Source organism: Microplitis mediator, chromosome 5 (assembly GCF_029852145.1).
Source record: "Microplitis mediator isolate UGA2020A chromosome 5, iyMicMedi2.1, whole genome shotgun sequence".
Taxonomy (NCBI): domain Eukaryota; kingdom Metazoa; phylum Arthropoda; class Insecta; order Hymenoptera; family Braconidae; genus Microplitis; species Microplitis mediator.
Genome location: NC_079973.1, coordinates 1216894 through 1243536, shown reverse-complemented (window position 1 = coordinate 1243536; position 26643 = coordinate 1216894). Strand labels below are relative to the sequence as shown.

The 26643-nt window shown below is 30.5% G+C and overlaps 8 protein-coding genes across 10 annotated transcripts in view; 6 read left to right on the top strand and 2 right to left on the bottom strand.

Moving 5' to 3' along the window:
* The first annotated feature begins 1499 nt into the window (after positions 1-1499).
* On the top strand, positions 1500-3082 carry LOC130668193 (vesicle transport protein SFT2C). The gene is made up of 3 exons (XM_057470364.1): positions 1500-1711; positions 1786-1937; positions 2812-3082. Exons 1-3 carry the CDS (start codon positions 1520-1522, stop codon positions 3080-3082), a joined length of 615 nt encoding a protein of 204 aa, XP_057326347.1. The 5' UTR covers positions 1500-1519.
* On the bottom strand, positions 2679-4961 carry LOC130668185 (ribonuclease P protein subunit p38-like). The gene is made up of 5 exons (XM_057470353.1): positions 4780-4961; positions 4654-4707; positions 4256-4372; positions 3973-4189; positions 2679-3874 (listed from the first exon to the last, which is right to left on the bottom strand). Exons 1-5 carry the CDS (start codon positions 4857-4859, stop codon positions 3281-3283), a joined length of 1062 nt encoding a protein of 353 aa, XP_057326336.1. The 5' UTR covers positions 4860-4961; the 3' UTR covers positions 2679-3280.
* A 126-nt stretch (positions 4962-5087) lies between these two features.
* On the top strand, positions 5088-6441 carry LOC130668191 (elongation factor 1-beta'). Its single transcript, XM_057470360.1, has 3 exons — positions 5088-5305; positions 5519-5946; positions 6229-6441. The coding sequence occupies exons 1-3, from the start codon at positions 5226-5228 to the stop codon at positions 6381-6383; spliced, it is 663 nt and encodes a 220-aa protein (XP_057326343.1). The 5' UTR covers positions 5088-5225; the 3' UTR covers positions 6384-6441.
* Positions 6442-10476: 4035 nt separating this feature from the next.
* Positions 10477-11252, top strand: LOC130668541 (lysozyme 2-like). Its single transcript, XM_057470879.1, has 4 exons — positions 10477-10480; positions 10697-10903; positions 10976-11049; positions 11115-11252. Exons 1-4 carry the CDS (start codon positions 10477-10479, stop codon positions 11250-11252), a joined length of 423 nt encoding a protein of 140 aa, XP_057326862.1.
* A 3677-nt stretch (positions 11253-14929) lies between these two features.
* LOC130668180 (importin subunit alpha-4) lies at positions 14930-20840 on the top strand. 3 transcript variants are annotated; one of them, XM_057470347.1, is made up of 9 exons: positions 14930-15086; positions 15431-15582; positions 15977-16079; positions 16390-16594; positions 16994-17154; positions 17235-17461; positions 18009-18609; positions 18690-18781; positions 19865-20840. In XM_057470347.1, the coding sequence occupies exons 2-9, from the start codon at positions 15517-15519 to the stop codon at positions 19955-19957; spliced, it is 1548 nt and encodes a 515-aa protein (XP_057326330.1). In that variant the 5' UTR covers positions 14930-15086; positions 15431-15516; the 3' UTR covers positions 19958-20840. The 3 variants fall into 3 exon arrangements, with proteins under 3 accessions (XP_057326330.1, XP_057326331.1, XP_057326329.1); XM_057470348.1 differs by lacking the exon at positions 14930-15086 and adding an exon at positions 15168-15321; XM_057470346.1 differs by lacking the exon at positions 14930-15086 and having other exon boundaries at positions 15183-15582.
* A 1019-nt stretch (positions 20841-21859) lies between these two features.
* Positions 21860-23784, bottom strand: LOC130668184 (39S ribosomal protein L3, mitochondrial). Its single transcript, XM_057470352.1, has 7 exons — positions 23479-23784; positions 23292-23394; positions 22976-23212; positions 22766-22897; positions 22536-22696; positions 22270-22459; positions 21860-22206 (listed from the first exon to the last, which is right to left on the bottom strand). Exons 1-7 carry the CDS (start codon positions 23538-23540, stop codon positions 21970-21972), a joined length of 1122 nt encoding a protein of 373 aa, XP_057326335.1. The 5' UTR covers positions 23541-23784; the 3' UTR covers positions 21860-21969.
* Positions 23785-24951: 1167 nt separating this feature from the next.
* The window catches only part of LOC130668169 (serotriflin-like), a 78401-nt gene continuing 76709 nt past the window's right edge, over positions 24952-26643 (top strand). Inside the window, exon 1 of the mRNA XM_057470306.1 lies at positions 24952-24969. The gene's annotated coding sequence lies outside the window, so the exon portion shown is untranslated. The remainder of the gene's footprint in view (positions 24970-26643) is intronic.
* LOC130668168 (deubiquitinase OTUD6B) lies at positions 25402-26635 on the top strand. The gene is made up of 2 exons (XM_057470302.1): positions 25402-25583; positions 25660-26635. Exons 1-2 carry the CDS (start codon positions 25517-25519, stop codon positions 26502-26504), a joined length of 912 nt encoding a protein of 303 aa, XP_057326285.1. The 5' UTR covers positions 25402-25516; the 3' UTR covers positions 26505-26635.

Sequence of the window (26643 nt, the reverse complement as noted above, 5' to 3'; positions counted from 1 at the left end):
GTATATAAATATATGTATATGTATATGTATATTTATATTTATATTTATATACATATCGAGCCCGAACTCCTGAGCCCCGAATGATTTGTGATCGAAAACTTAACAATTCAGCGTATTAATGGAATAATATTTATCCCTGTAATAGAGCGACTATTTGTGCAACAATAAATATAAAGTGAAAAATAATAATAATACTAAATGAATAAAAAAAATTACATAATAATAATAATGAAACCCGTAATATGAGGTCAATGTTGATTTGTTTAAATAAAATAAATGTAAGTCTAAAAAAAATTGTTAATTATTTTTCAATCCCAAATTTTTACTTCTCGCTATGAAAATTTGAAATTTTAGAAGGAGAAGAAAGTTAATGGCAACGGAGGATTTTCAAAAATCGAGTTCGAAAACGGCAGGAAATTTTGGAGTCCGCCGACAGGGTCAAGTATTTTTTAAGAGTTTTTTTACTACATTTAGAATGGGTTCAAAAATTTTTTGACGGATAAATTGGTAATTATTGATGAGTAAGAAAATTAAGAGTGGGGGTGATAAGTTTAGAAAAGTCCATACAGATGCCCATACACATGGGTCTGTGCTGTTCCAGGTCGCTAATAATTTTATTCCTCTAGAATTTTCTACTATTTTGCATCGAAAGTGCCTCGGAAGTGATGTCAGATGATAATCAGAAGCTAAAATAAGAAAAAAAATCTGTCTATCGGTTGACCCTGCGGACCAGCCCCAAAACTTCCCGCTGTTTTCGAGCTCCTTGAGCTCGTAAACTGTGTCGTGAATACATTTTCGAGCTCTTTAAAAAGTTGTAAGAAAAAAATAGAATTATCGCCAGTTGATTTCTCTGGAAATCCTAGAGACATCCCATAGAAATCCCATCAATGTTCACCAATGTTCCCCAATGTTCACCCATGTCCCCAATGTTCCCCAATGTTCCCGAATGTTCACCTATGTTCCCCAATGTTCCCCAATGTTCACCAATGTTCCCCAATGTTCACCAATGTTCCCCAATGTTCACCCATGTCCCCAATGTTCCCCAATGTTCCCGAATGTTCACCTATGTTCCCCAATGTTCGAAAGTGCTTCGTAAGCGATGTCAGATGATAATCAGAAGGTAAAATGAGAAAAAAAATATCCGATGGACACAAAGAGCAGATGCCAGACACATGCTAGACACATGCCCATAAACATGGGTCTGAGCTGTTCCAGGTCGCTAATATTTTCATTCCTCTAGACGGAAAGCAAAATAATAATTGAAGGAATTCACTTAAATTTTCCAGTGAAAAAAAAAATGCTTAACTGTACATTCAATTACCGGGAATTTAAAAACTGTAATTAAATTTTTTTCTGGTGAAAATTACGAAAGTTTTCTAATTCATGAAATTTAAATTACAATCAAGTCCTATCTATATCTGATAAAAAATAATCTAGTGGTTGAGTTGATAAAGAAGTTGTCGATAAATATGAAACTCGAGTTGTCAGAGCACTAGAGCACAGAGGTTATGATTCAAAAATGGCTGATTTAAACAGAGAGTTGAGCGAGTATTTGCTGAGTAACAAAAACGAAAAACAATATAAACTAACGATCCCGACAGTGACGATACCAAAGCCATCGCTGGGAAAATGGTTCGGAAAATCAACAGAAGAAAACACCGAGGAGCCAGGATGGTTACAAGACACCCAAAGGAGTTGCTGTCCCAGTCTGGTTAGATTGACACGTCAAAACATATCTATTTTAATTTACCATCTCTAATAATTTAATTGTCATTTTGTTTATAGACGAAATTCCAACGGCTGACTGGGTTCGCAATCTGTATATTTATGGGAGTCCTGTGTTTTTCCTTATCAGCGATTTATATTCCTGTTTTACTTTTAAAAGCGCGTAAATTTGCTTTGTTATATTCGCTAGGAAGTGTTTTTTTTTTAATGAGGTAACTATTTATTTTATTATCAACTCATTTAAGATTTTAATTATTTATTATAATTATAATTCATTTTTTTTAATTAAATTCTAATCTTAGAATTAATTTTAATTTTAATTCATAATTTGAAATCATTGTAATTTTATTTCGTTTTTAAAAAAAAAATCGTCTGTTCTCATTCAAAATTTTTCCAACTGTAATTACCAACTTTTGGAAAAAAATTTGTCCCAATTCTCGTTCGAAATTCACTTAAAAATAATTCTTAAACGATTTTAATTTTGAATTCTTTTGAAAAAAATTTTTAAAAAACATCCAACTCTTAATTCAAAAAAAATTAAATTATCTTATGAAGTAAAAGAAAATTTTACAAAAAAATCTGTCCCAGTTCTGGTTCAAAATTCACTAAAAAAAAATTTTGAATCTTTTTAATAAAATTTTTAAAAAACCCGACTTTTAAGTCAAAAAAAAAAATGGAAATCAAATCACGAAGTAAATAAAAAATTTAAAAAAAATCTGTCCCAGTTCTAGTTCAAAATTCACTAAAAAAAATTTTACAATCTTTTTAATTTGAAATTTCTTCTAATAAAATTTTTCAAAAACTACTGACTCAGCTTAAAAAAAAGATGAAATTATATCAAGAAATAAATAAAAAATTTTATCAAGAAATCTGTCCCAGTTCTGACTCAAAATTCCCCAAAAAAAAATTTTTTATCACTTCAATTTTAAATTTTCACAAAAAAAATTTTCAAAAACTTCCGACTTTCAACTTAAAGGAACAAATTCAATCATAAGACGAAATAAAAAAAAATGATTTCAAAAATTTAAAAATATCAAGAAATCAATAAACCACTAAATTGAACCTCTCTCCAAAATCTATTTGCAGTTTCTGTTTCCTCTGGGGACCCATCAGCTACTTTAAGTCTCTGTTCGCAAAAGAGAAGCGTTGCTTCACATTGTCCTACTTGCTGACATTATCAGGGACTCTGTACTTCGCTCTGCACCTTCAGTCGACACCTCTGACGGTCTTGTGCGCAGTCCTCCAGATAATAGCGCTCTTGTCATTCCTCGTGAGTCACATTCCCGGGGGCACTACCGGACTCATGTTCTTCGGCAGGATGTTCAAGTCTTCTGTCAAGCCGACTCTGCCAATCTGAGGCATCTACATCTCCCTCACATCCTGTCCATATCAATTATCAATAAATGTATATAAGACTGCTACATACGTATGTTCATTTAAGTAATTAATTAATTAATTGATATTTCGCGTACTTGTGATAACGTGTAACACCAAATTGTAAATATTTTATAGAATCTTCCAATTAAAATCTAATAAATAAATTTAAATAAATTATCTATTTATTTTTTTTTTTAATCGGAACTTTCGTCTTCGACTTGGGAATTTTCGTAGCCTTCAAACGTTTTGGATTCTTCTGAATTTGTTTTACTTTGAGCGGTTGGTAAATTGATAATTCTAGTTTTTTATTTAATTTATTTATTGGTTTTATTTCTTCTTGATCCATCGGTTCTTCTTCTTTTTCTTCTTCTTCTTCTTCTTGATTTGTTTCTTTAATTTTATTCTGATCGATGTCCATGTAGCGATTTCCTGACACCTGGAGCTTGGAATCTTTCAGGTCACTGATGTCAGCGAGCGAAATAAAATCTTCAGCTTCAACTTTAAACTCTGGGGGAATGAAAACTCTTTCTGAGACAGACCCGCGATACTTGTAGACACTAGAGGACAGAACGAAAGGCTTGGATATTTTTTTATGATTCGAATCATTTGGTTCTGATGACAAGTCTTGAATTACTGAGTCCGGCTGGTTCTGATCCAGTAAATCTTCTTGGAATAATTCCTCAGGATCTTTGGGCTTCGGGAATGATTTTGATAAATTTGATATTTTTTCATATAAGTTATAAAAATGTGAATTTTCTTCCGTTTCCGACTTCTGTAAAAATTTATCGTAATTAGAAATAAACCAAAAAAATTTTAATTTAATAAATTTACTGAATAAAAAAAATTTTTAAAGCAAAATAAGAAAATTACTTTGAGCCCTAGTACAAGACCAGCAAACCCTATTTTTTCCAGAGTTGTTTTTTTTAATCCAGGCATCAAAACAACTGGAATGTCATTATTCTGTCCCATCACCACGATATGTTTGATCATCATCATGGGATCGACATCTGCCTCCAAGAGAATGCAGGAAATATTTTTTTTTTCAACTGCACGTGTCACTGCGTTTACTCCTACAATTATTTTATCACTGAAAACAAATAATTACCCTAATTAACATCTCAATTAATAAATAATTTAATTAATTAAAACCCACGCATTGACATCCAGCTCATCTCCAGTTTTATTTTTCAATTCCTTGCGTTCTTCTTTACTCAATTTACGTAACTGCGTCCAGCTCAATTTCCTGTCCGTCTTTTTCTTGGGTAACAATCTACAGAAAATTAATTTTAATCAACAATTAATTCAATTAATTAATTAATTAATTAATTATTTTTAAATACATGATACTGAAGTTAGCCGACTAATAATTTTTGGATTAAAAAAAAAACGATAAATTATAAAAAAAAAAATATTTAAAAAAATTCCACTTATAGTCTTTTTAATTTTCTACATGTGCATTTTTTCAGTTTATTTTTTTATTCAAATTTAATTGTTCAAAATAAAATCCGAAAATTTTTGTCTGCTAACTTCAGGATAATTTTAAATACTCACTCTTTCAAAATGTCATTTAATTCATTAATATCATCAGTGTCTTTTAAAATCGGCCTGTAATTATTTAAATAATTAATTAATTATTCAAAAATATTTAATTAACAATTCAAATTAATTACTAATTACCAAATAAATTCATATGGTTGCGCTAAAACATTTCGCATTGACTTTTTAGCAGATGAATTTTTTTGTTTTTTGTTGCTCATTATTTAAATATTTGAATTTTTAAAAAATTACACATTAATTTAATAAACAATTATTTTTAAATTTAATTTTAAACTTAACCTCGAATCCCCAACCAAATTCAAATTTTCATAACAACAATAATAATAATAATAATAAATGGACAGTACTTACTGTTGGTAAATTCAAAAGTAATTTTTAAAAAACCCGCCAGAGCGCGTTTTAAAAATTTCCAACTCCCGGAATAAACGTCACCATTGCAGTCGGTCCATTCCTTCGTTCTCTTTCTATAATTTTTCGGAAATTTCTCTTTCTTCCGGCAACGTATCATACTTTTGAGGTTGTCTTGCCTTTATCATATTAAAAAATAATATTTAAATATTTAAAAAATGGCTATTGGTGATTTGAAAACCCCAAAAGGTCTTAAAGATCTTGATACTTTCTTATCAGAGCGCAGTTACGTCGAAGGGTAATTAAATATAATTATAATTAATTAGCACGTGTCGGCATTTTTTTAAATTTACAAATAAAAAATTTATATTTTTTATTTTTTTTATTCTTCTTCACAAATTCTTGGTTCTGGAACTGATCCAAAAATTCAAAATTCCAGACCTCGGGCTATTTCTTGTATTCTATTTCATGAATTTTTTTTTTTCTGATATATTTATTTCATAAATTATAGTTGGCAGGCATCTCAAGCGGATGTCGCAGTACTTGAAGCACTTGGACAAGCACCGACTGCATCAAATCCCCATGTCCTGAGGTGGTACACTCACATCAAGTCCCATGAGCTGTCAAAATTACCTGGTGCTAAAAAAATACCAGCAAGTTTGGGCGTCGGCGCACCAGCATCAGCACCAGCTGCTGCCAAGGCTGAGGATGATGACGACCTCGATTTGTTTGGATCTGACGAAGAAGAAGACCCTGAGGCAGCGAAAATTAAGGAGGAGAGACTCAAAGCTTATGCTGAAAAGAAGTCCAAGAAGCCGGTACTCATTGCCAAGTCCAGTATTGTCCTTGACGTCAAACCCTGGGACGATGAGACCAACATGAAGGAAATAGAAGACAAAGTCCGTTCTATTGAGATGGATGGTCTTGTTTGGGGAGCTTGTGAGTCTTGATATCCAAATTTGTTTTTTTTTTTTCATGAGTGTGTAGCAGACAGACAAATTTAAAACTATAAATAAATGGAGTAAATAATAAATAAAATAAAATTTATAAAAAATGCACTTATTAATTTATAAATTTTTTAAATGCGCATTTTTATTAAATTTTATTTTATTTATTATTTACTCTACTTATTTATAATTTTGAATTTGTCTGATGTCTGCTATATTCACACTCGATTTTTAAAAATTTATTTCGTGGACTAATGGGTGGTGTTTTTTTCAGCTAAACTGGTGCCAGTTTGCCATGGAATCAACAAACTACAGATTATGTGCGTAGTCGAGGATGACAAAGTGTCAGTCGATCTCCTGACCGAGATGATTCAGGACTTTGAGGATCATGTCCAGTCGGTTGACATCGCAGCTTTCAATAAAATTTAAATTTTATTTAATCGTCTATTATTTTGGAATTTAAATAAAGTAATTCGTTTTTGAATAATTTTTGAGTTTTATTTTTATATTTTATTTTGTTGTAAGTAAATTATTTTTTATTTAATTAGTAATTTAATTGATGATCCTGAAGATGGCAGACAATTAGAAATTTTCGGATTTTTTTTTCAAGAAATTAATTACGAAAAAAAAAAAACTAAAAATATGCACATGTGGACAATTTAAAAAGCTACGGGTGCAATTTTTAAATATTTTTTTTTTTACAATTTATCGTTTTTAAAAAATTTAAAAATTATTAAACGTCGGCTGACTTTAGTATCGTATTTAATTGGCGAAGTCTTGATATTTTATTGAAATGAAAAATTCATTTTTATTTTAATGAGAGTAATTTTTAATTATCAGTAATTACTGATTTATTGATTAATTAATTAAATTAATTACGGTTTAGTAATTTTGAGTTTCAGAAAAAATTAAATAGACGTCTAGGGAAATAAAAGGCTATAACTTGGAAACTGTGAGTTTTAGAGAATTTTACAAAGAGACAAAAATTGTAGAGAATTTAATTTCCTACAATTTTGGTCCTGACAAAAAATGTCATAAGACCGATAGTTTAGAAGATTCATTCAAATTTTCAGAAGAAAATCACATTTTTAAAAATATTTGTTTGAGAAATTCGATTTATCTTAAAGTATTGACGTTACGGTAACTTTTGTCAGAAATAAAATTAAAAAGGACAAAATTTCCTACAAATTTGATATCTACAAGAATTTTCCCACGAATAATTACAGCTACTTTAACATTACAAACTTTATTTAAAAAATATTTAAATTTTTTTTCTGATAGTTCAGTGACAGAAAAAATTTATAAGTCAAAGGTGATCTCTAAAAATAAAAATTTCTTCTAACTTTTATCTCAGTTTTTTTAATCTCTATATTTTCCACTAAAAAAAAAAAAAAAATTATCTTACGACTAAAATTTAAACTCATGATCTTTTTAATCTCACGTCATTTTTTATCGAACCCAAAACTTTAGAAAGTTAAATTCCCTTTTTACTGCCTATATATCGTGTGTACATCTCATATATTTGTGTGAAATATAACTATCGTTAAAATAACTTTTATTCTTTAAAAAAATTTTCATTTTATTTAAAACGAATCCAAAAAAAAACTAACTCGTCTGCATGGAAAATTTAAACTCTTGTATATTTCTTAAAATCCGGTTTATCTAAAAAAAAATTTTTATTCTACTCTCATATCATTTTTTTCCACCAGAACAATTTCAATAAATAACCGCAATTTTTATTCTCTAACTCGTTAAAAAAAATACGTCATCATTTTTATTATCAGTCCTATTATATTTAACTTTGTATATATATAAGATAAATATATTGAGCAATTAGTTCTCGTTACTAATAATTAATTCATTGCAAGTACTGTGAAAAAGTCTAAACAATTATCTCTTATTAAATTGAGTCATTAAAAAAATTGAAACTTTGAACAAATAAATCTGAAGCATTTTAATTTTATTTGTTCACTTGATTCATTTCTTAATTTCTTTGTCTTAAAAAAATTTTAATCGATATACTTTAGATTGAGTAATTGAAATTTGAATGATAGTTTTAATGAATCATTATTTATTTATTTAAAAGGTCACATTTTTATTAAAGAATTTAAAAAATATTATAAGTTACAAGTAAATAAAATTCTTTTTACCTAAAAAAATATATCGCGGATGTAATTTATAAAAATTAAATTCTATATTTATTTTATTTTATTTTTTATTCTGATAATTCTATTATATCATTGGGATTTTACTGATCGTTATCATTAAAAGTCTTCAAGTTCAATTATAATGTAACGTTACCGTGAATAGAAACAATGACAAGATTTTTTATTCACTCGTTTTTTATTTTTCCATTAAGAAGGAAAAAACAGCCGCTAAAAAAAGAGATTGAATTTTTTGTTGGCGAAAAATTTACGGTATTTATGAAATAGTTATTTGAGTTATTTAATATATTTTTTTTTTGAATTAATTGAAATCTGTGTACATGTAATTGCTGGACGGTGGATGCAATGGACGTTCTTGGATTCCCCACTCGAATTCGCGGGATGACGACTCGCGACATTGAAGCCTGGTATATAAAGACACGATCTAGCGAATCGGTATCCAGTTTACTGTTATTCTCGTAGATCTTTCTGTCTATTTATTTACTTAATTAATTTTAATACTTCGATAACAATGAAAATTTTTGTTTTATTGCTTGTCGTTGCTTGTGTTTATGGTAAGTAATTTTCAAAATTATTATTATTCAAATTTTTTTTGACTAAACATTTCCTTTAAAAAATTATTTTTGAGTTTTCAATTTTTTTTTACTCGTAAAAATTTTGGGAAAGAAAATTTTGATGTAAACTTAATTTTTTTTCAAATAATTAGAATTTAATTATAGATTTAATTGTTTTCTTTAAAATTTTTTTCTTAAATTACTCATTAATTTTATTGATGATTTTTTTACGGTACTTTGATAATTATAAAAATTAATTTCGATTAACAATGACCCTAATCTCGAATTTTACAGAGCTTAGATTTAATTTTCCTAACAATTTAAATTTATTCAGATAAAAGTTGAAAAAAAAATTTTGAATTTTCTTTAATAATTTTTTAAAACCCAAATTTATTTAAAAATGATAAATTATAAAAAAAAAATATTTGAAAAAAATGCACCTGTAGTTTTTTTAATTTTCTACATGTGTATTTTTTTTTTTTTAATTAAATTGTTAAAAAAATCCAAAAATCGTTAATTGTCTATTAACTTTAGGATCATGCCCCATATTTAAATTTTCATTCTTCTAGATTACAAAAAAAAATCTTTGATAAACAAATAAGCTGACGCCCTACAAAAATAATTCAAACAAACTAGATAGTAGATAAATGTATGACCTATTTTTTTTATCATTTCAATTAAAATTAAATAATCTAGTGTCGGGTACAATAGAAAACGACCTCACATCTTCCCCATATAATATATAATAATTTACTCAATCATCAGTTACAGTCATCAATCAGCTTTCAAATGAATTTAAATATCTAAATCTCCATCTAAATTAACATGTTTTTTGCCCACCATTCATAGTTCATATTCATCATCCACCAATTCCTTTATCGTATTCACCATAACAAAATATTTATCAACTCTAATTTTAAGGCCCGATTTCGTTCGCGTGGTCGTCGAAGGACAAAGATCCGCGTGGGCGTAAGACTACGTCATCATTCCATTATCAAACTTTTTACATTGCAATCTATATATACATACATAATTTACATACATATATTTATATATAGATATGTTGCATTTAAAATATTTAAGTCCCGAAAATAAATAAATAAAGAATCATATAAAATAAATCGAAATCCGGTTTCGCGAGTTCCTCTATCGCTACTTTTTGAATTCCAGTTTGTTAAATAAAATACAAGTTCAAGGGAATCGGGTTTCGCGAGAGCTTCGATGCAGTTTCATCAATACATCGCGATCTCCAAGGATTTTAAAATCATACTTACACTCATACTGTGAAAATTTTCTGACTGAACGCGGATTAAATCCGAAGTCGATGATTTTTTATCTTTTCTTTACTTATTTCCTCGTCATTTTCATTATTCTTTTCTTCCACTAGTCTTCCAATGTAGTTAATTAGTATCACATTTAATTCTTCTTTATATTAACTATATTTACAACTTTTACATAAATATTTTATCCTTCCACTTTAAACAAAATTTTGTTCATTCCTTCTACTGTACAAATAAAAGGATTTCTTGGCCCAGGGAATATTTTGCATTATGATTTAAAAATAAAAATTTTCTTAGGAGTAGAAAAAATTTCTGACGTCAGGAAATTTTTTATCACTCTAAGAAAATTTTGATTTTTAATCCATAGTGCAAAAAATTTTTTGGGGTAAGTGAAAATTTTCTTGATGCGAGTAAAAATTTTTTGCACCAAGAAATCACTTTTTTCTGTTTAGTTCTGCTGTAGTTCATTTTTTTTTGCCGTTCGGAATAAGGGTTTATTTTAACATTAAAACTCCGAATCGAAATGGGTGCGAATTTCCCTAAAATCCAGATCACTCTGCCGTAAAAAACTCCCTATTTACTCGGCATGCGGAATGATTTTTTAAAAAAATTCTAAAACAATTATTTATCACAGTCACGTTCTCTCCCTCATCTAAATAATTAAATCATTTGTTTGATAATTAAAATAATTATTTTATTCCAAGCACGTGGGCAATAAAATTTATTTATTTATAATTCTTCAGCACAAGAAGCACCAGAAGCTAAAGCAGCTTTGACACCACAGCAGATTCCCAAAACATGCTTCGGATGTATGTGTGAAGCTGCTTCTGAATGCGATACCAGCACCGGATGTCTTGGCGATGTCTGCGGTCCATTCCGTATCACTTGGGGCTACTGGTCCGACGGTGGAAAGCCAACACTCAATAATGAGTCACCAAATGCTGATGGCGGTAATTTTAATTCAAATTACTTACAATATATATTTTATTACATTTAATTATCATAATTAAATTTATCGACAGCATGGACCCGTTGTGTAAATGATCCCTTCTGTGCCGCTAACGCTGTCCAAGGTTACATGGACCGTTTTGCTCAGGTAATTTATTTATTGTCGGCCTAAAAGTGTAATTTGTATTAAATATTATATTGAATGCACCATAGGATTGTAATGGAGACGGTGTAATAAACTGCGACGACTACGTGCGCATTCATTATCTTGGCGGGTATGGATGCAGTGGTCCTTTACCTCCTAAATACGAGAACGCTTACAGAACTTGCATGAACACTTTCAGCGGTTAACTTACTCATCATTTAATATGTTAATTAAATTTATGTAAATCATATTTTTTTTTTAAATTAATTTTTTTTTCTATTGAAACTGTAATAAATAAAAAATTTTATACTGTACACAAATAATTGTAGTGTTTATTTTATAAAAAAATTTGAAATATACGAATGCCCTATTTCCCTCCCTTGGTGTGTAATAAACCATTTGGAAAACATAATAATGTTTAGTTTCGATATCTTCAACCATCATCATCATCATCATGATTCGGCATCGTCTAATTAAATTAGGGTGCATTCGGAAATGCTCTGGCTCTAGCTCTAGCCAAGGGTTGCCATTTATGTAGGTAATTAATTTATTAATTATTATTATTATTTGCGCGGCAAATTTAAATATTTGAAAAATAAATTATTAAAAATTTGAGACAAGAATATGATAGAAAAAAATTTAAAGTAAAAAAATAAAAAAAAAACACTTGAGTGTTTGAACAAACCTTGGTGGGGAAATAATATGCAGAACGGAGTCCTAATACACTTGGAAATTTGAATTAAGTTGCTCCAAGTGTATTGCAGCTAAAAAACGTCACTTAACTGCTATTTCCCTACCAGACGATGCCAGATAAGTTTGCTCAGGAACTTGGAAGTTATCAACATCAGCAATTCGCGACACTTAACACTTGCACTGAACACTTAACTACACCACAGACATTTTGCAGAATTTAAATTAATAAAAGACAAATTTATAATCACTGCACAATTTTACACGACAACTGTAATAATGGGTTTCAATTCAAACGTAAAGAAGAATCTGGACTACTCCTGCCATTTTCGATGATACTGACTGCCGCTATCGAACCGTCAGTTGATACAAAGCAATCGATTTTGCGATTCATCGACCGCCCCCACTTTAGCATAAAATTTGAACGTCGAATACCGCGACGCGCGGTGGCGCCACCTTGGCGCGAAATTTAAAAATTTTAATTTAATACTTTTATTAAAATTCATTTGTGTCAATAATTATATTAATTTGACTAAAAACTATGCGCTAAATTTTTTATTTTTTATCAATAATTTGTTAATTATTGTAATTATTCGCGCGGTAAATTTAAAAATTTGAAAAATAAATTATTAAAAATTGGAGAATTATTAAAAATCGTACGTCATAATAAAATGGTGGTAGAATATATTAGAAAAAAATTTTAAATATTAAAAAAAAAAAACACGCAAGTGTTGGAACAAACCTTGGCGGAGAAATAATATGCAGAAGGGTATTGTTATCCCAACAAGAGAATGCACCTCGGGTGTCGTCGGTTTTTACTCCCACTCTGGGTGTTTTATGTGTTAAATGTTCTCCCACTTTTCTGTGCGCATGCGCAATTCATAAATGTTCGGTGGTGGGGGCAATTTCCGAGGTGCATTCTCTTACTGGGACCACTTTATCCCAATACACTTGGAGATTTAATTTAAAATGCTCCAAGTGTATTGCAGCTAAAAAAACGTCACTTAACTGCTATTTCCCCACCAGACGATGCCAGATGATTTTGCTCAGGAACTTGGAAGATATCAGCATCAGCCATCAGCAACACTTTACACTAGCACTGAACACTCAACACTTAACGACACCACAGACACTTTGCACAATTTAAATTAACATAACACTGCACATTTTAATTAAACAATAACTATAAGCAAAAAATTTTATGGATAATTACACGACGCCACTGCACTACTGTTTCAATTCAAATGTAAAGAACAAAGAAGAATCTGGACTACTACTGAAGTTGTCGATGATACTGACTGCCGCTATCGAACCGTCAGTTGATTACACAGCAATCGATTTTGCGATTCATTCTCCTTCCCCCACTCTAGCAAAAATTTGCACGCTGAATACAGCGGCGCGGTGGCGCCAACTTGGCGCGAAATTTCAAAATTGAAATTTAATAATTTTCTAGAGCTAGAGGTTGTACAAACTTCATCATAAAAGCTTGTTTGTACAAATCGTATGAAAAGTAAAAAATTGTTGGACATCAGACTTGTATACGATAATTATAGTTTGAAAGAAGTAAATATGTTTTAATAATAGATTGACAAGAATTTATGATAAGAATTTCAGAGTTGGATGCAGTATTATTAATTCATATGACTAGGTGCGATGACACAATAATGATGCCAACTGATATAGAACGATGTAAACTGTATGGTTTTTTCATTATAATATAAAGATACTGTAAAACCATATTGTGAAGGAGTCCGTATGTTTAAATTGTAAATTTATTTAAAACGATTATGGTGAAAAAACCGTAAGCAATTGTAAGAATTATAGTATGGTTCAAAAAGTTTATGTCAATTACTTTAAAAAAGTGAGGAGTTGATGGAACAGTTGACATGTAAGAAAAATTAGCTACAGAAATGATCATATTGAAACGCAAAACAAGTTTGAACCAATGACAGTTTGGCGCGTAGTGGTTGAGACGCATAGCTAGTTGTCGAGATTGATAGTTTGTTATTTGCATAGTTAGAACGAAAGTGTGTAGGTATCTGAAGTCTCCTTTGTGTTTACGTGTCGAATAAGTACCGACCGTTGTGGTTGTATTTTGCTGACGATAAAGTAATTTTCAAATGATAGAAAGAGATAGTAACATGACAAGTGACATGACTATCTCTTTCTATCTTTGATTTATCATTTGAAAATTACTTTATCGTCAGCAAAATACAACCACAACGGTCGGTACTTATTCGACACGTAAACACAAAGGAGACTTCAGATACCTCCACACTTTCGTTCTAACTATGCAAATAACAAACTATCAATCTCGACAACTAGCTATGCGTCTCAACCACTACGCGCCAAACTGTCATTGGTTCAAACTTGTTTTGCGTTTCAATATGATCATTTCTGTAGCTAATTTTTCTTACATGTCAACTGTTCCATCAACTCCTCACTTTTTTAAAGTAATTGACATAAACTTTTTGAACCATACTATAATTCTTACAATTGCTTACGGTTTTTTCACCATAATCGTTTTAAATAAATTTACAATTTAAACATACGGACTTCTTCACAATATGGTTTTACAGTATCTTTATATTATAATGAAAAAACCATACAGTTTACATCGTTCTATATCAGTTGGCATCATTGTTGTGTCATCGCACCTAGTCATATGACTTAATAATACTGCATCCAACTCTGAAATTCTTATCATAACTTCTGGTAAATCTATTTTTAAAACATATTTACTTCTTTCAAACTATAATTATCGTATACAAGTCTGATGTCCAACAATTTTTTATTTTTCATACGATTTGTACAAACTAGCTTTTAGGATGAAGTTTGTACAACCGAGCTAGAGTATTTCCGAATTAATCATAAATTTTTTTTATAAATCAATTTTTTTATCCAATAAATATTAAAACCTAGTATCGATTCCTAATTTACCATCCAAGTACCATCTTCACCACGACTAAAATCTACAACCAGCCAATCAGTTTCTTCCATTTAATTTCCACGCTCGTCGTCCCCCGCAGAAAATAACCCACGTGACAACTTCCTGCTCTACACCAATAAGCTCTTAGTATTTCCTCACACTCCCGCGTCTTGTTTTCCCATTAGTCAAAAGCCCACAACTAAAGCCTAAGATTCATTTCCACCGGGCGCGGTATCAGTCGCCCGCATTTTCTGTTTCCGCGAATTCTGACACAGTCTTGAGCTCAAGATTGCAATTTTTTTTCCAACCAGCAACCAGCATTTTTTTTCTTTCAAAAAAATACTTTCCTCGTCCACGTTTTTAATACAAGTGACATTTAAGTATAAATACCATAGAAAAATAATTAATTTAAAATTACCCGGTAAAATAAATTTTTTTAAAAATTCGAATTTAAAATTTAAATCCATATCATGTTTTATGTTCTCATTTGATAAGAATATTGATAAAATATATAAGTATCAAGTATAACGTAGTAGTGTATAGTATAAGCTATTATATATATATATATATACATATAATATATAATATATATAAAAGGGACACTATTCACATTACGACCACGCGACGTAATGCAGTTGCTCAAGTGAAATTTCAACGTAATAAACGTTGGGTTACTCTTTTATTAATAAATATTTATTTAGTTGAATTTATTTATAAATAAACAATAAATTTATAAATTAATTAGCCCAGAATAATTATTTTTAGGAACCGGCATTTATTATTTTATTTGAGCAGACGTTTTTTAAGTTTGTAATTGTTAACAAAAAGTTAATTTTGGTTAGTGTTAAAAAATGGCCGCTGAAATGCAAAACAAGAATCGGATGATGGTGTTTAAGAACAAAGGCAAAGATCAGGATGTGAGTATCCATTAATTATTATTTATTACATATTTTTAATTAATATTATTATTATTATTTATAATTAATATCCCAGACATTTTTAGTTTCGACTTTTAAATTTTTTTTATGGAATCTCAAATTTTTATGGACAAAAAATTAGGCGTGGGAACTAGAATGTTCGGTATTCAAATTGTCATAAAATAATTACATATACATATACATATATATATATATATTTTTTAATTATTATTAGTAATTAATCATAAATATTTAATGGTGATATTTTGTAGCCTTGTTACCGAGCCTGTAATTAAACCACGTGCTGATTGGATGATTATTTTATTATTTCAATGGATGATTAATAAATTTTTAATGATAATTAATTAATAATTTTTTTTTTTTTTAATTTTAGGAGATGAGGAGAAGGAGGAATGAAGTGACTGTCGAGTTGAGGAAAAATAAACGCGAGGAAACTCTACAGAAACGCAGAAATGTACCAGCGACTGAATCTACTGGTAATTATATTTGTCAATTAATTGATTAGTTATGTAATTGATCGATTAATTTTTTTAAATGCTTTATTTTAATCACGTAATTTTAAATTAATTACCATAGTACGTGATAAAAATCTGAAAAGTATCCGTCAGGTATTTTATTTATTTTTGAACAAATAAATTTAATATTAATGGAATTTTTTAAATTAATGAGACAGAAATCTTTGAGCGCGAATTTTAAATAATTAATGCTGGTAATTGCGCGGGGAAAAATTAGCGAATGAGCGGTAAATTTTAATGGAAATTTAAAAATGAATTTAAAAATTTTTAGATGAAGATGACATTGAAAAGACATTATCGAAAATAAATTTAATGGAGCTGGTACAAAAGGCGGCGAGTTCAGATCCTGCTGAGCAGTTGGCTGCTGTGCAATCCGCCAGAAAATTACTGTCGTCTGATCGTAATCCTCCAATTGATCCATTAATTGAAAGTGGAATCTTACCGATACTAGTACGTTGTCTTGAGCAACATGAGAAGTATGTATTTTATTATTTTAAATTAATACTCTTATTTTCTTTAGCCCATTACTCAAATTTACAAATATTGCGCGAGTCAAAAATGACCCGATAGAATTTTTGTCTTAAATTTTAATCTTTTATACTTCGCTACAGTATTAAAAATTTTTTTGACATTTAAAAAATTCAAATCCAATAGAAAAATTCAAATTTAATCTCAGATTTATTTAAAAATTTTTACCGCCAAATTTGATTTTGAAACCAGACAACTTTTGAATAGAAAAAAAAATTTTTTTTACGAATTAAAAGTTACGAGAGTAAAAAAAATACTCGGGGGTCTGACTCAGTAGAAATTTAGAGGCGAATTATCTGTTGTAAGTATCGAGGGTAAATGATTAATTTTTTCAAATTTATTTACAGTCCGTCGTTGCAATTTGAAGCAGCATGGGCTCTAACAAACATCGCGAGCGGGACCTCTGCTCAGACACAAGCAGTAATGCAGGCCGGTGCAGTGCCACTATTTTTACAGTTATTACGTTCAAGTCAACAAAATGTTTGTGAACAAGCCGTGTGGGCTTTAGGTAACTCATCAAATTAAATAAACTCTTTCATTTCATAAATATGTACTTTGAGTCCTTATCCGGTATATTATTTTTAACAGGAAATATCATTGGTGATGGACCAATACCTCGAGATTACGTTATCAAACTTGGAGTAGTACAACCACTATTGACATTTATCAAACCAGAAATACCAATAACATTTTTACGCAACGTGACATGGGTAATTGTCAATTTATGTCGAAATAAGGACCCACCGCCACCAGTACAAACCATACAAGAAATATTACCCGCACTCAACGCTCTCATTCTTCATACAGACGTCAATGTAATTATCATTTTATTATTTTTTTAAACTTCCCGCTATAAAAATTTAAAATTCAAAAAAAAAAAACAGAAGCTTACAAAGATTTCGATCTTTGGAACGAATCAATCGATTCGAACATCTTTGGCGACAATCGAAAATAATCGTCAAGACTTAGATCTGATGAGATTTTAAATTGATCAGTCGAGTAGCTTACGAGTTTTACGAGAAATAAAAATTATAAATTTTTTTTGAGGTTTTTTTCGTAACTCATAAACTACTTTCCCAATTTGCCTCAAAATGTATTCAGTTCTGTCTTGATTGCCGTCAAAAAAATCGATCGATTCATTCTAAAGGTGTGCAACAAAAATTAATTTTTTTTGGTTGAACAAAAAAATAATCATTTTTTTATCTCGAAAAACTCAAAGACTTTAAAAGTAATGATGTTTTCAATTTTTCTCAGCGGGAAGTTTTGAAGTTGACCCAAGGCTCAACCGTTTTCCAGATTTTTTCTATTTAATTTTATGACTAAATCTTGTAAAATGATAATTAATGTCATATTTAATTACAGATTCTTGTTGATACCGTTTGGGCATTAAGTTATTTAACAGACGGTGGGAATGAACAAATCCAGATGGTGATAAATAGCGGAGTTGTACCGCGACTGATACCGCTTCTTTCGCACAAAGAAGTTAAATTACAGACAGCGGCACTCCGTGCGGTGGGTAATATTGTGACTGGCACTGACGAGCAGACACAGACTGTATTAAACTGCGGTGCACTATCGCATTTCCACAACCTGCTGACTCACTCCAAGGACAAAATATGCAAAGAAGCCGTGTGGTTTTTGTCGAACATAACCGCGGGAAATCAGTCCCAGGTTGAGGCGGTGATCGAGGCGGGTCTTTTGCCCCTGATTATTCGCAACCTCTCGAAGTCCGACTTCCAGACGCAAAAGGAAGCCGCCTGGGCGATCAGCAACTTCACGATAAGTGGAAACAGGGACCAAGTCGCCCGGTTAATTCACGAAGGAGTCATCGCGCCCTTCTGTGATTTACTCTCGTGTAAAGACACTCAGGTTATTCAAGTTGTGCTGGACGGTATTAACAATATGCTCAAGCTCGCCGGCCCCGAAGTTGAACAGCTCGCTAATATGATCGAAGAGTGCTCTGGTATATTTTTTATTTCATTTTTAATTACCGATAACTTTTGATTTTTTTTGTTTATTAATAAAATTAATTTATTTAAATAGGTTTGGATAAAATAGAAGCGCTGCAAGCTCATGAGAATGTAGAAATTTATAAATTAGCTTATGATATTATCGAGCAATACTTCTCAGACGAGGTAAGTTCTCCAGACCATTCTCAGACACCGACTACTTTTTAAAAATTTTCAACACTTTGTCGATTAATTAAAAAAAATTGAGCGTTAATTGAAAAAAAGGACAAAGTAATTGCAATTTTCCAGGGATAGATTTAAAAAAAAATTACAATTGATGTCAATTAGGAAAAATTTTAGTAAAATTTTCATGTCAATTTTATACTTGAAATTATGAGTGTGAATGTAGCAGACATCAGACAAATTTGAAATTATTAATTAACAGAGTCAATAATTAATAAAATAAAATTAAAAAAAAATACGCATTTAAAAAATTAAAAAATTAACAAGTACTTTTTTTATAAATATTATTGTTTAAATTATTTACTCTGTTTATTTATAATTTTAAATTTGTCTGATGTCTGCTACATTTACACTCGTTTTGAGTTTTCATGATCCTGAAGTTAGCAGACATAATTTTCGGTTTTTTTTACAAAATCGATTATAAAAAATCAAAATCTAAAAAAATGCACATGTAGGAAATTTAAAAAACTACAGGTGCAATTTTTTCAAACATTTTTTTTTTACAATTTATTACTTTTAAAAATTCAAAAATTATTAGACGTCGGTGAACTTCAGTATCGTGAATTTTAAAATTTTGTGGGCGAAAATTTACGGGATTCGTTTGACTCCTAATTGATAACAACTGCAAGTAATTTTTTAAATTTTATATCCAAAATTGTCCTTTTTTTAATTCATTAATCAAAATTTTAATGATAATAAAGTTAGCAGACATTTGAAATTTAAAAAAATTTTTTTTAACAGACAAATAATGAAAAAAAAATATTTATAAAAAAATGCTCATGTCGGAAATTTCATAAACTATGCGTGCAATATTTCAAAATATTTTTTTTAATATTCATTTTTTTGTTAAAAAAAATCAAAAAATTTTTAAATGTCTGCTAACTTTATTATCATAAATTTTAATACGCTCATGACAGTTGTCATTGAAAATTTTTAAAAAGTGGAGACTCTGTCTAAGAATGTCCTTAAAAAAAATGTAAATCATCTAGTGCCCGGTAATTAATAAAAAAAAAATGATTTTCTCAGACGGATGACACAAACCTGGCACCGCAAGTCGGGGAAGGATCGTTCGACTTCGACCCAACGGCGACTATTCCAAACGAAGGGTTCAAGTTCTGAGACGTAAAAACTCTTACGAATTATTTATCCGTGCCGCAGTCAAAAAGACACCACCACTATTATCATCATCATCTAAATTTAACTCTAACTCTAAATAATCCAATAATAATTTTACTTCGATGATAAAAGCGCTTGGCCATCAGCACGCTTATCACCGAGAGCGACGGCACCAGAACCAAGATTCGCAATGTGGCCTCCAAATGCCATGAAAGACTAAACCACGGCCTGGATCTCAAGACAAAATCAATACGTTAATTAATAAAAGACCACCCGATGTAATCTTTCAGTCACATTTGGCAAAGCATGAACGAGCTGCGATAAAGCTTAAATAATTATTATTTATAATTACAATTACAATAATTTTTTTTTTTTTTTTTTACATTCTCCGTTATCTTCCATTTAAAAAATAATTACTTTTCTTTATTTTTTATCTTTGACACCGGAAATGTATAGATTTAATAATTATTATTATTAATTAATTGAAGATTAATTAAAATAATTGTAATGACTAATGACGTAAAAAGTTTTTTTATGACGAGTTACAGATATTAAGAAAAAAAAAAATAATAATAAATGTTTTGTGCTTATAATCGTTGCTCTTTATAATTATATTGATTATTATTATTATTAATTATTAATTACTGAAAGTGAGTCTTGGTTCATACTCATTCTCATAAAATTTATTAATAATAAATAAATTTATGTATATTTTAGGCGGTTTAAAATTTATAGTGATTGATTACTGAAGTAATATTAATAATAATAATAATAATGATAATAAAAACAAGTTTATTAACTGACAATTAATTTAAATAAATTTACTACATTAAGTAGCGTTACAGACATTCTGTATGGAGCCACAATAAAATTAGCATTTAAAGTAATTTTTTTGTCAATAATAATAATGCATTACTTTATTTATTTTTATTATTTAATATTATTAATTATAATAATAATTATGTACTTAATTTTTCATGATCTTGAAGTTAGCAGAGAGTTCGTAATTTTTGGATTTTTTTTTTAACAAATTAATTACAAAAAAAACAAAAATTAAAAATATGCACTTATAGAAAATTTAAAAAACTACAAATGCATTTTTTTTAAATATTTTTTTTTTTTACAGTTTATGGTCTAAAAAAAAATTCAAAATTTATTAGACGTCTGCTAACTTCAGTATCATTAATTTTTCTGCCCTCTGGCAACTTTCGGGCCGCTGCTTAAACGAAGTTGCAACTTTCGGCTCCGTCGAGCAGAAAAATAGTTTACGCACCTTGGCGAGTAAAAAAGAAAACCTCAGACCACATGTTTGTCAGCCTCGGCCAATTACATGTGATCTGAGACTTTTATTATTTTACTGCCCCAGGTATGTAATATACTAATAAACTGAAGCGTTCCTGGTACGGGAAAAATTATGATACTGAAAGTAACCGACATTTGAGAATTTCTTTACACTGGAAAAAATTTGCGCATCAAGTCCGGAGTGATGGCTTATTTATTTAAGTCCCTGGGAGAGAAATTTACTTCGATTTGGAGTAAATGCGAATTGAAATAAAATTCACTCCGCTGAAAAAATTATTGGATCTATGCGGAGCTGATACTGAAGTTAGCCGACGTCTGATAACTTTTGGATTTTTACAAAAACGATAAATTATAAAAAAATGCACTTGTAGTTTTTTCAATTTTCTACATGTGCATTTTTTTTTTTTTTTTGTAATTTGGTGAAAAGAAATCCAAAAATTAAAAACTCCGAGTGAATTCGGACTTAAATCTGTAATCACTCCCGATTTTTTGTAGTGCAGAATTTTTCCCTGTTGGCATTTAATTTTTTTCTGTAAATTAAAAATTTCCGCGACTCGAAAAAAGTTGGACCTGAAATTAAAAAATTTTTTACTCTAATTTTCCATCCTGTATCACCTACGGGTTAATTATTAATTACCTGGGTAATAATTAATGGGTTGTAATTTTTTTAAATACATAAATTTTTATTAAAACTATAAAGTGTATAAAAGATTTTATTTTTCCGGCTCGAACTCAATTGTGGGCGAGTCGAATTGATGGACATCTTCAGCCCACGCTTCTTCGGGGAGAGTTTCGCCCTCCTTGGGGATGTAAGTGGGAAAGTGTGGAGGTGTCTTGGACCACCTCGTAGGCAGCACCGTGTCGTAGACGTTCACAAGGGTGCCTGTTTCTCCTGGACAAGCTTGCCCCAGTACCCACATCACGTTGTACTTGTAATTAACCCGCAGAATCTGTAATCATTGATCGTTAATTAATAAAAATTCACTATCCCGTAACAGCCAACGAAAACTTACTCTGACACCACGGAAAATACGGTATCTATTACCCATATGTCCAGGTAATTTAGTACCCGGCATAACTCGAGCCTTCTTACCACCGGATCCAATATTACCAGGTCGCCGATGGGTTTTGGTGACACCGTGAGACGCCGGCATACCGTGAAAACCCCAGCGTTTCATCACCCCTTGAAATCCGCGGTCCATTCTGTTTTTAAATTCAAATTCAAATTTAAATCTCTAGACTTAAATTCCTACACAAAATTTATTATTTTGCATCTCACGTTTTCCCTCTGATGTCAACGACATCACCAGCTCTGTAATGAGTTGCCAGCAGTGGAGTTCCAGGCTGCAGTGCCGCGTTTGGACTGACAGTAAAACGCGTCAGCAATCTTTTCGGCATCACGCCAGCTTCGGTGAACAATCCGCAGTATTGTTTAGTAAACTGAAATAATGAACATCAAGTTTATTTTCTTTAATTAATAATTAATTAATAAATTATAAATTTAATTACATATTGGGGGTCAGAGCTCTCGGCCCCGACGACCAAACATCCCAATTTTCTTTTGGGAATTATGTGTCTGGTCCTGAAACCTGGTTCCCATTCTTCTGGGGGAATATATTTGATTACGTGGTTGTCACAAATCTGCAATCATATTAATTAATTAATCAATTAAATAATTCAGTCTTTAGATAGAGTAGAGATCTAGAGAAAAATAAATACATGTAATAAAGTTGTGAGAACTTTCTTGCCATTCTTCAACCACATGGGATAGATTCCTATTTTACGAGCAATGGTCCCAGTTCTTCTAGACCCAGGAACCCATTCGACAGTTGGTTCAATGGGAGCGACTTTCAAAGGCGAGTAGCATTTGCTCAGTGGATCTGGAGTTCCGTACTTAGTTTCTAGTAATTCTTTGACAAACGATTGATTTTCTGACGTCACGTCATCTCTGTAGAGCTAAAATATTTACATTAATCAGATTGTCTTAATTAATGAATGTTTATTCAATTGATTAATTATTTAATCAGGTAATTACTGTTCGAGTTTGCTTTGGCAGCCAGGGCGGGAGACGTTTCCTTGGCTTCGGATTTAATTTACTGTTTCGCTCACGATATGGAACTGTCGTCATTACCTCGAGTCTTTTTAAAAAATTAATTATAATTAATGATGATAATGATAATGATAATGAATAATTATATTTTATTGTTGTAATAAATAATTACCTGGGCTTCAATAAATTACTCAGGGCATTAAATCCGGAGCGCATTTTTATAAAAGACCCCATGATTTTTGTTTATTAAATAATTATTTTATTTTATCATCTATTTACTTATGATTAATGTGTATATATAATATGAGGACACTGTTTTATATATTTATATTTATAATTAAAGGGCCTTTGAATTATTTTCTAACCTTTAATTTACATGCTCGTATAAATGAGAATTTCTGCGCAGTAGATTGTGCGCAAATTGATTTTAAAACTCGATGACAGAGCGCGCGCTTGATAATTTTTGAATTTACCATTCGATTTTGAAATCGATTTGATAAAATTTTTTATTTGCTGATCAGTGATACGAAGGTGGTCAGTTGGTGTATTTTTTTGTGGGATCGGGTCGTTTTGCGCAGTCGTGTTTTTAAATAATAATTATAATTATGTAAATTAATTAATTAATTGATTAATTAATTAGTTAATAAGTAGAGATAGTGATGAAGTGTTAAGTCACGTGTGTTAATTAATTTAGTGATTGGTTTAAAAACAGATTGAAGTCGATGACACTGAAGTTGTCCCGCGTCTGATAATTTTTGAATTTACGATTCGATTTTAAAATCGATTGGAAAAAACTTTTGATTCGCTGGTCAGTGACGCCACGATAGTCAGTTGTTACTTTTTGTTCGTGAGATCGGGTCGTTTTCTGCAGTCGCGGTGTGAGTTTTTACATAATAATTATAATTATTTAAGTTAATTAATTAATTAACAAGTGATAATAGTAATGATAGTGATTAAATAGTAAGTGACGTATGTTAATTAATTTAGTGATTGATTTTAAAAACGGATTGAAATTGACGACACTGAAGTTGTCCCGCGTCCAATAATTTTTGAATTTTCGATTCGACTTTAAAATCGATTGGAAAAAATTTTTGATTCGCTGATCAGTGACGCCACGATAGTCAGTTGGTTTTTTTTTTTCGTAGAGTCTGGGTCGTTTCGTGCGGTCGCGGTGTAAATTTTTTAATAATAATTATAGTTATGCAAATTAATTAATAAATTAATGAGTAATGATAGTGATTAAGTGTTCAGTGACGCGTGTTAATTAATTTAGTGAGTGATTTTGAAAACGTATTGAAGTTGATGACACTGAAGTTGTCCCGCGTCTAATAATTTTTGAATTTACGATTCGATTTTGAAATCGATTTGACAAAACTTTTAATTCGCTGATCAGTGACGCGACGACGGTCAGTCGATTCAGTTGGTAATTTTTTTTCGTGTGATCGGGTCGTTTTGTGTAGTCGCGGAATTTTTAAATAAAAATAATAATTACGTGAATTAATTAATTAATAAGTGATGATAGTGATTAAGTGTTAAGTGTTAAATGTTAAGTGTCGTGTGTTAATTAATTTAGTGAGTGATTTTGAAAATGGATTCAACTTACTGATACCCCCAACTTCAAGATCATTTCAAGTTGGACATCCAGATGTTGAAGAGCAGGATGGTGAGTCTTTATTAATTTTATTTTTTTATTTTACAACAAATCTATTGATTCGTAAATTTAAAAATTACATTTTGGTCTCATGAAATTTTGAATTAAATTTTTAAAAATTATTTTCACCGACAATTCGATTTGAAAAATTTTAAAATGATTTTATGGGTGGGAAGAATATTCGGTATCATAAAAATTACAACACTCATTATTTAAATTTTAATAACCGTGACATTTAAAAAAAATTTCTCATACAAATATGACGTCTTAGTGTCTCTCTCTCTCTCTATATATATATTCTTATTATTATTATTTAACTTTCATTGCAATTGGATCAACAATTTAATTATTACGATAGTCATTTATTTTCCAAAAATTTCGTTGCCGCCACACGGCAGCCATTTTGTTTCGTCCGCGCCTCTGGCGGCAATTTTTAAAAATATATTTAAGAGGTTATTGGAAGCGTGAGAGTGTAAAAATTAATTATTATTTAATATTTAGTCTAATAATAAATAATTATTTTTATCATAAGTAAATAAATAAATAATAATTATAAATAATGTCTGATAATGATAGTGAAGATTTTTTATTACAAAAACACAAGAAAGAACGTAAAGAATTACAAGGTATTTATTTTTATCGATTAAATTAATAATTAACAATAATAATTACAATAAATAATAAAAATTAATTTTTTTTAAGCACAAATTCAAGTATTAAAAAAATCAGTTTGTAAAGGCGACAAGAAAAAAAAACGTGAGACAACAGAACGTATTGCACAATTAGAATCAGATCTAGACAGACGTCATGATGAAGAATTAAATAACTACAAATTATCACAAATAACTTTGACTGGTTTACCGACAAAGGAAACAATAATACTGCCAACTGATGACGACACAAACGTCAACGACAATGATAATGACGACAACAAAGCAGAAACGAACCCGCAAAAAATATCAAAGGCACAAAAACGTCGTGACAAGAAAGCCCTGGCGGAGCGGGAACGGAATCAGCGAATCATCGAAGCGGAAGCGCTCAATGTCTTTGGGAAACGGAACCTTGAGATCCAGACGATCAAAAAAATTCTTGTGGAACGAGACCTGATGATCTATGAGATACCCAGTGATGGGCATTGTCTGTACAACGCGGTGTCGCATCAGCTGAAGGTCATCGGGTCGCCCATGAGACTGGAAGACCTGAGACAGAAAACTGCCGAGTACTTGCGCGGGAACGTCAATGACTTCCTGCCCTTCCTGACAAATCCGGACTCGGACGACGCTCTGACGGAGGAACAGTACCAGCAGTACTGCGACAACGTCGAGTCGACGAGTGCCTGGGGAGGCGCCATCGAGCTGCAAGTGCTCTCACGAATTCTCAGCTGCCCTATCGAAGTCGTCCAGGCTACTGGGAGTCCTTATATTGTTGGAGATGAGTTTGAAAGCTGTAAGAAAATAACTTTGACTTACCATCGGCACATGTATGAACTCGGCGCTCACTACAATTCTGTTACCAAGTTTGTTAAAGATGACAATGAGGACAGTTGATTTTACTTTTAATTACTGCGTTATTTATTTTTAATTTTGTCAGTTCAATTTTCTCTGACATTTGTCAGCTCGACACTGAAATTAGCCGACTAGTTTTTGGATTTTTTTAAAAACGATAAATTATTCAAAAAAAATTTTT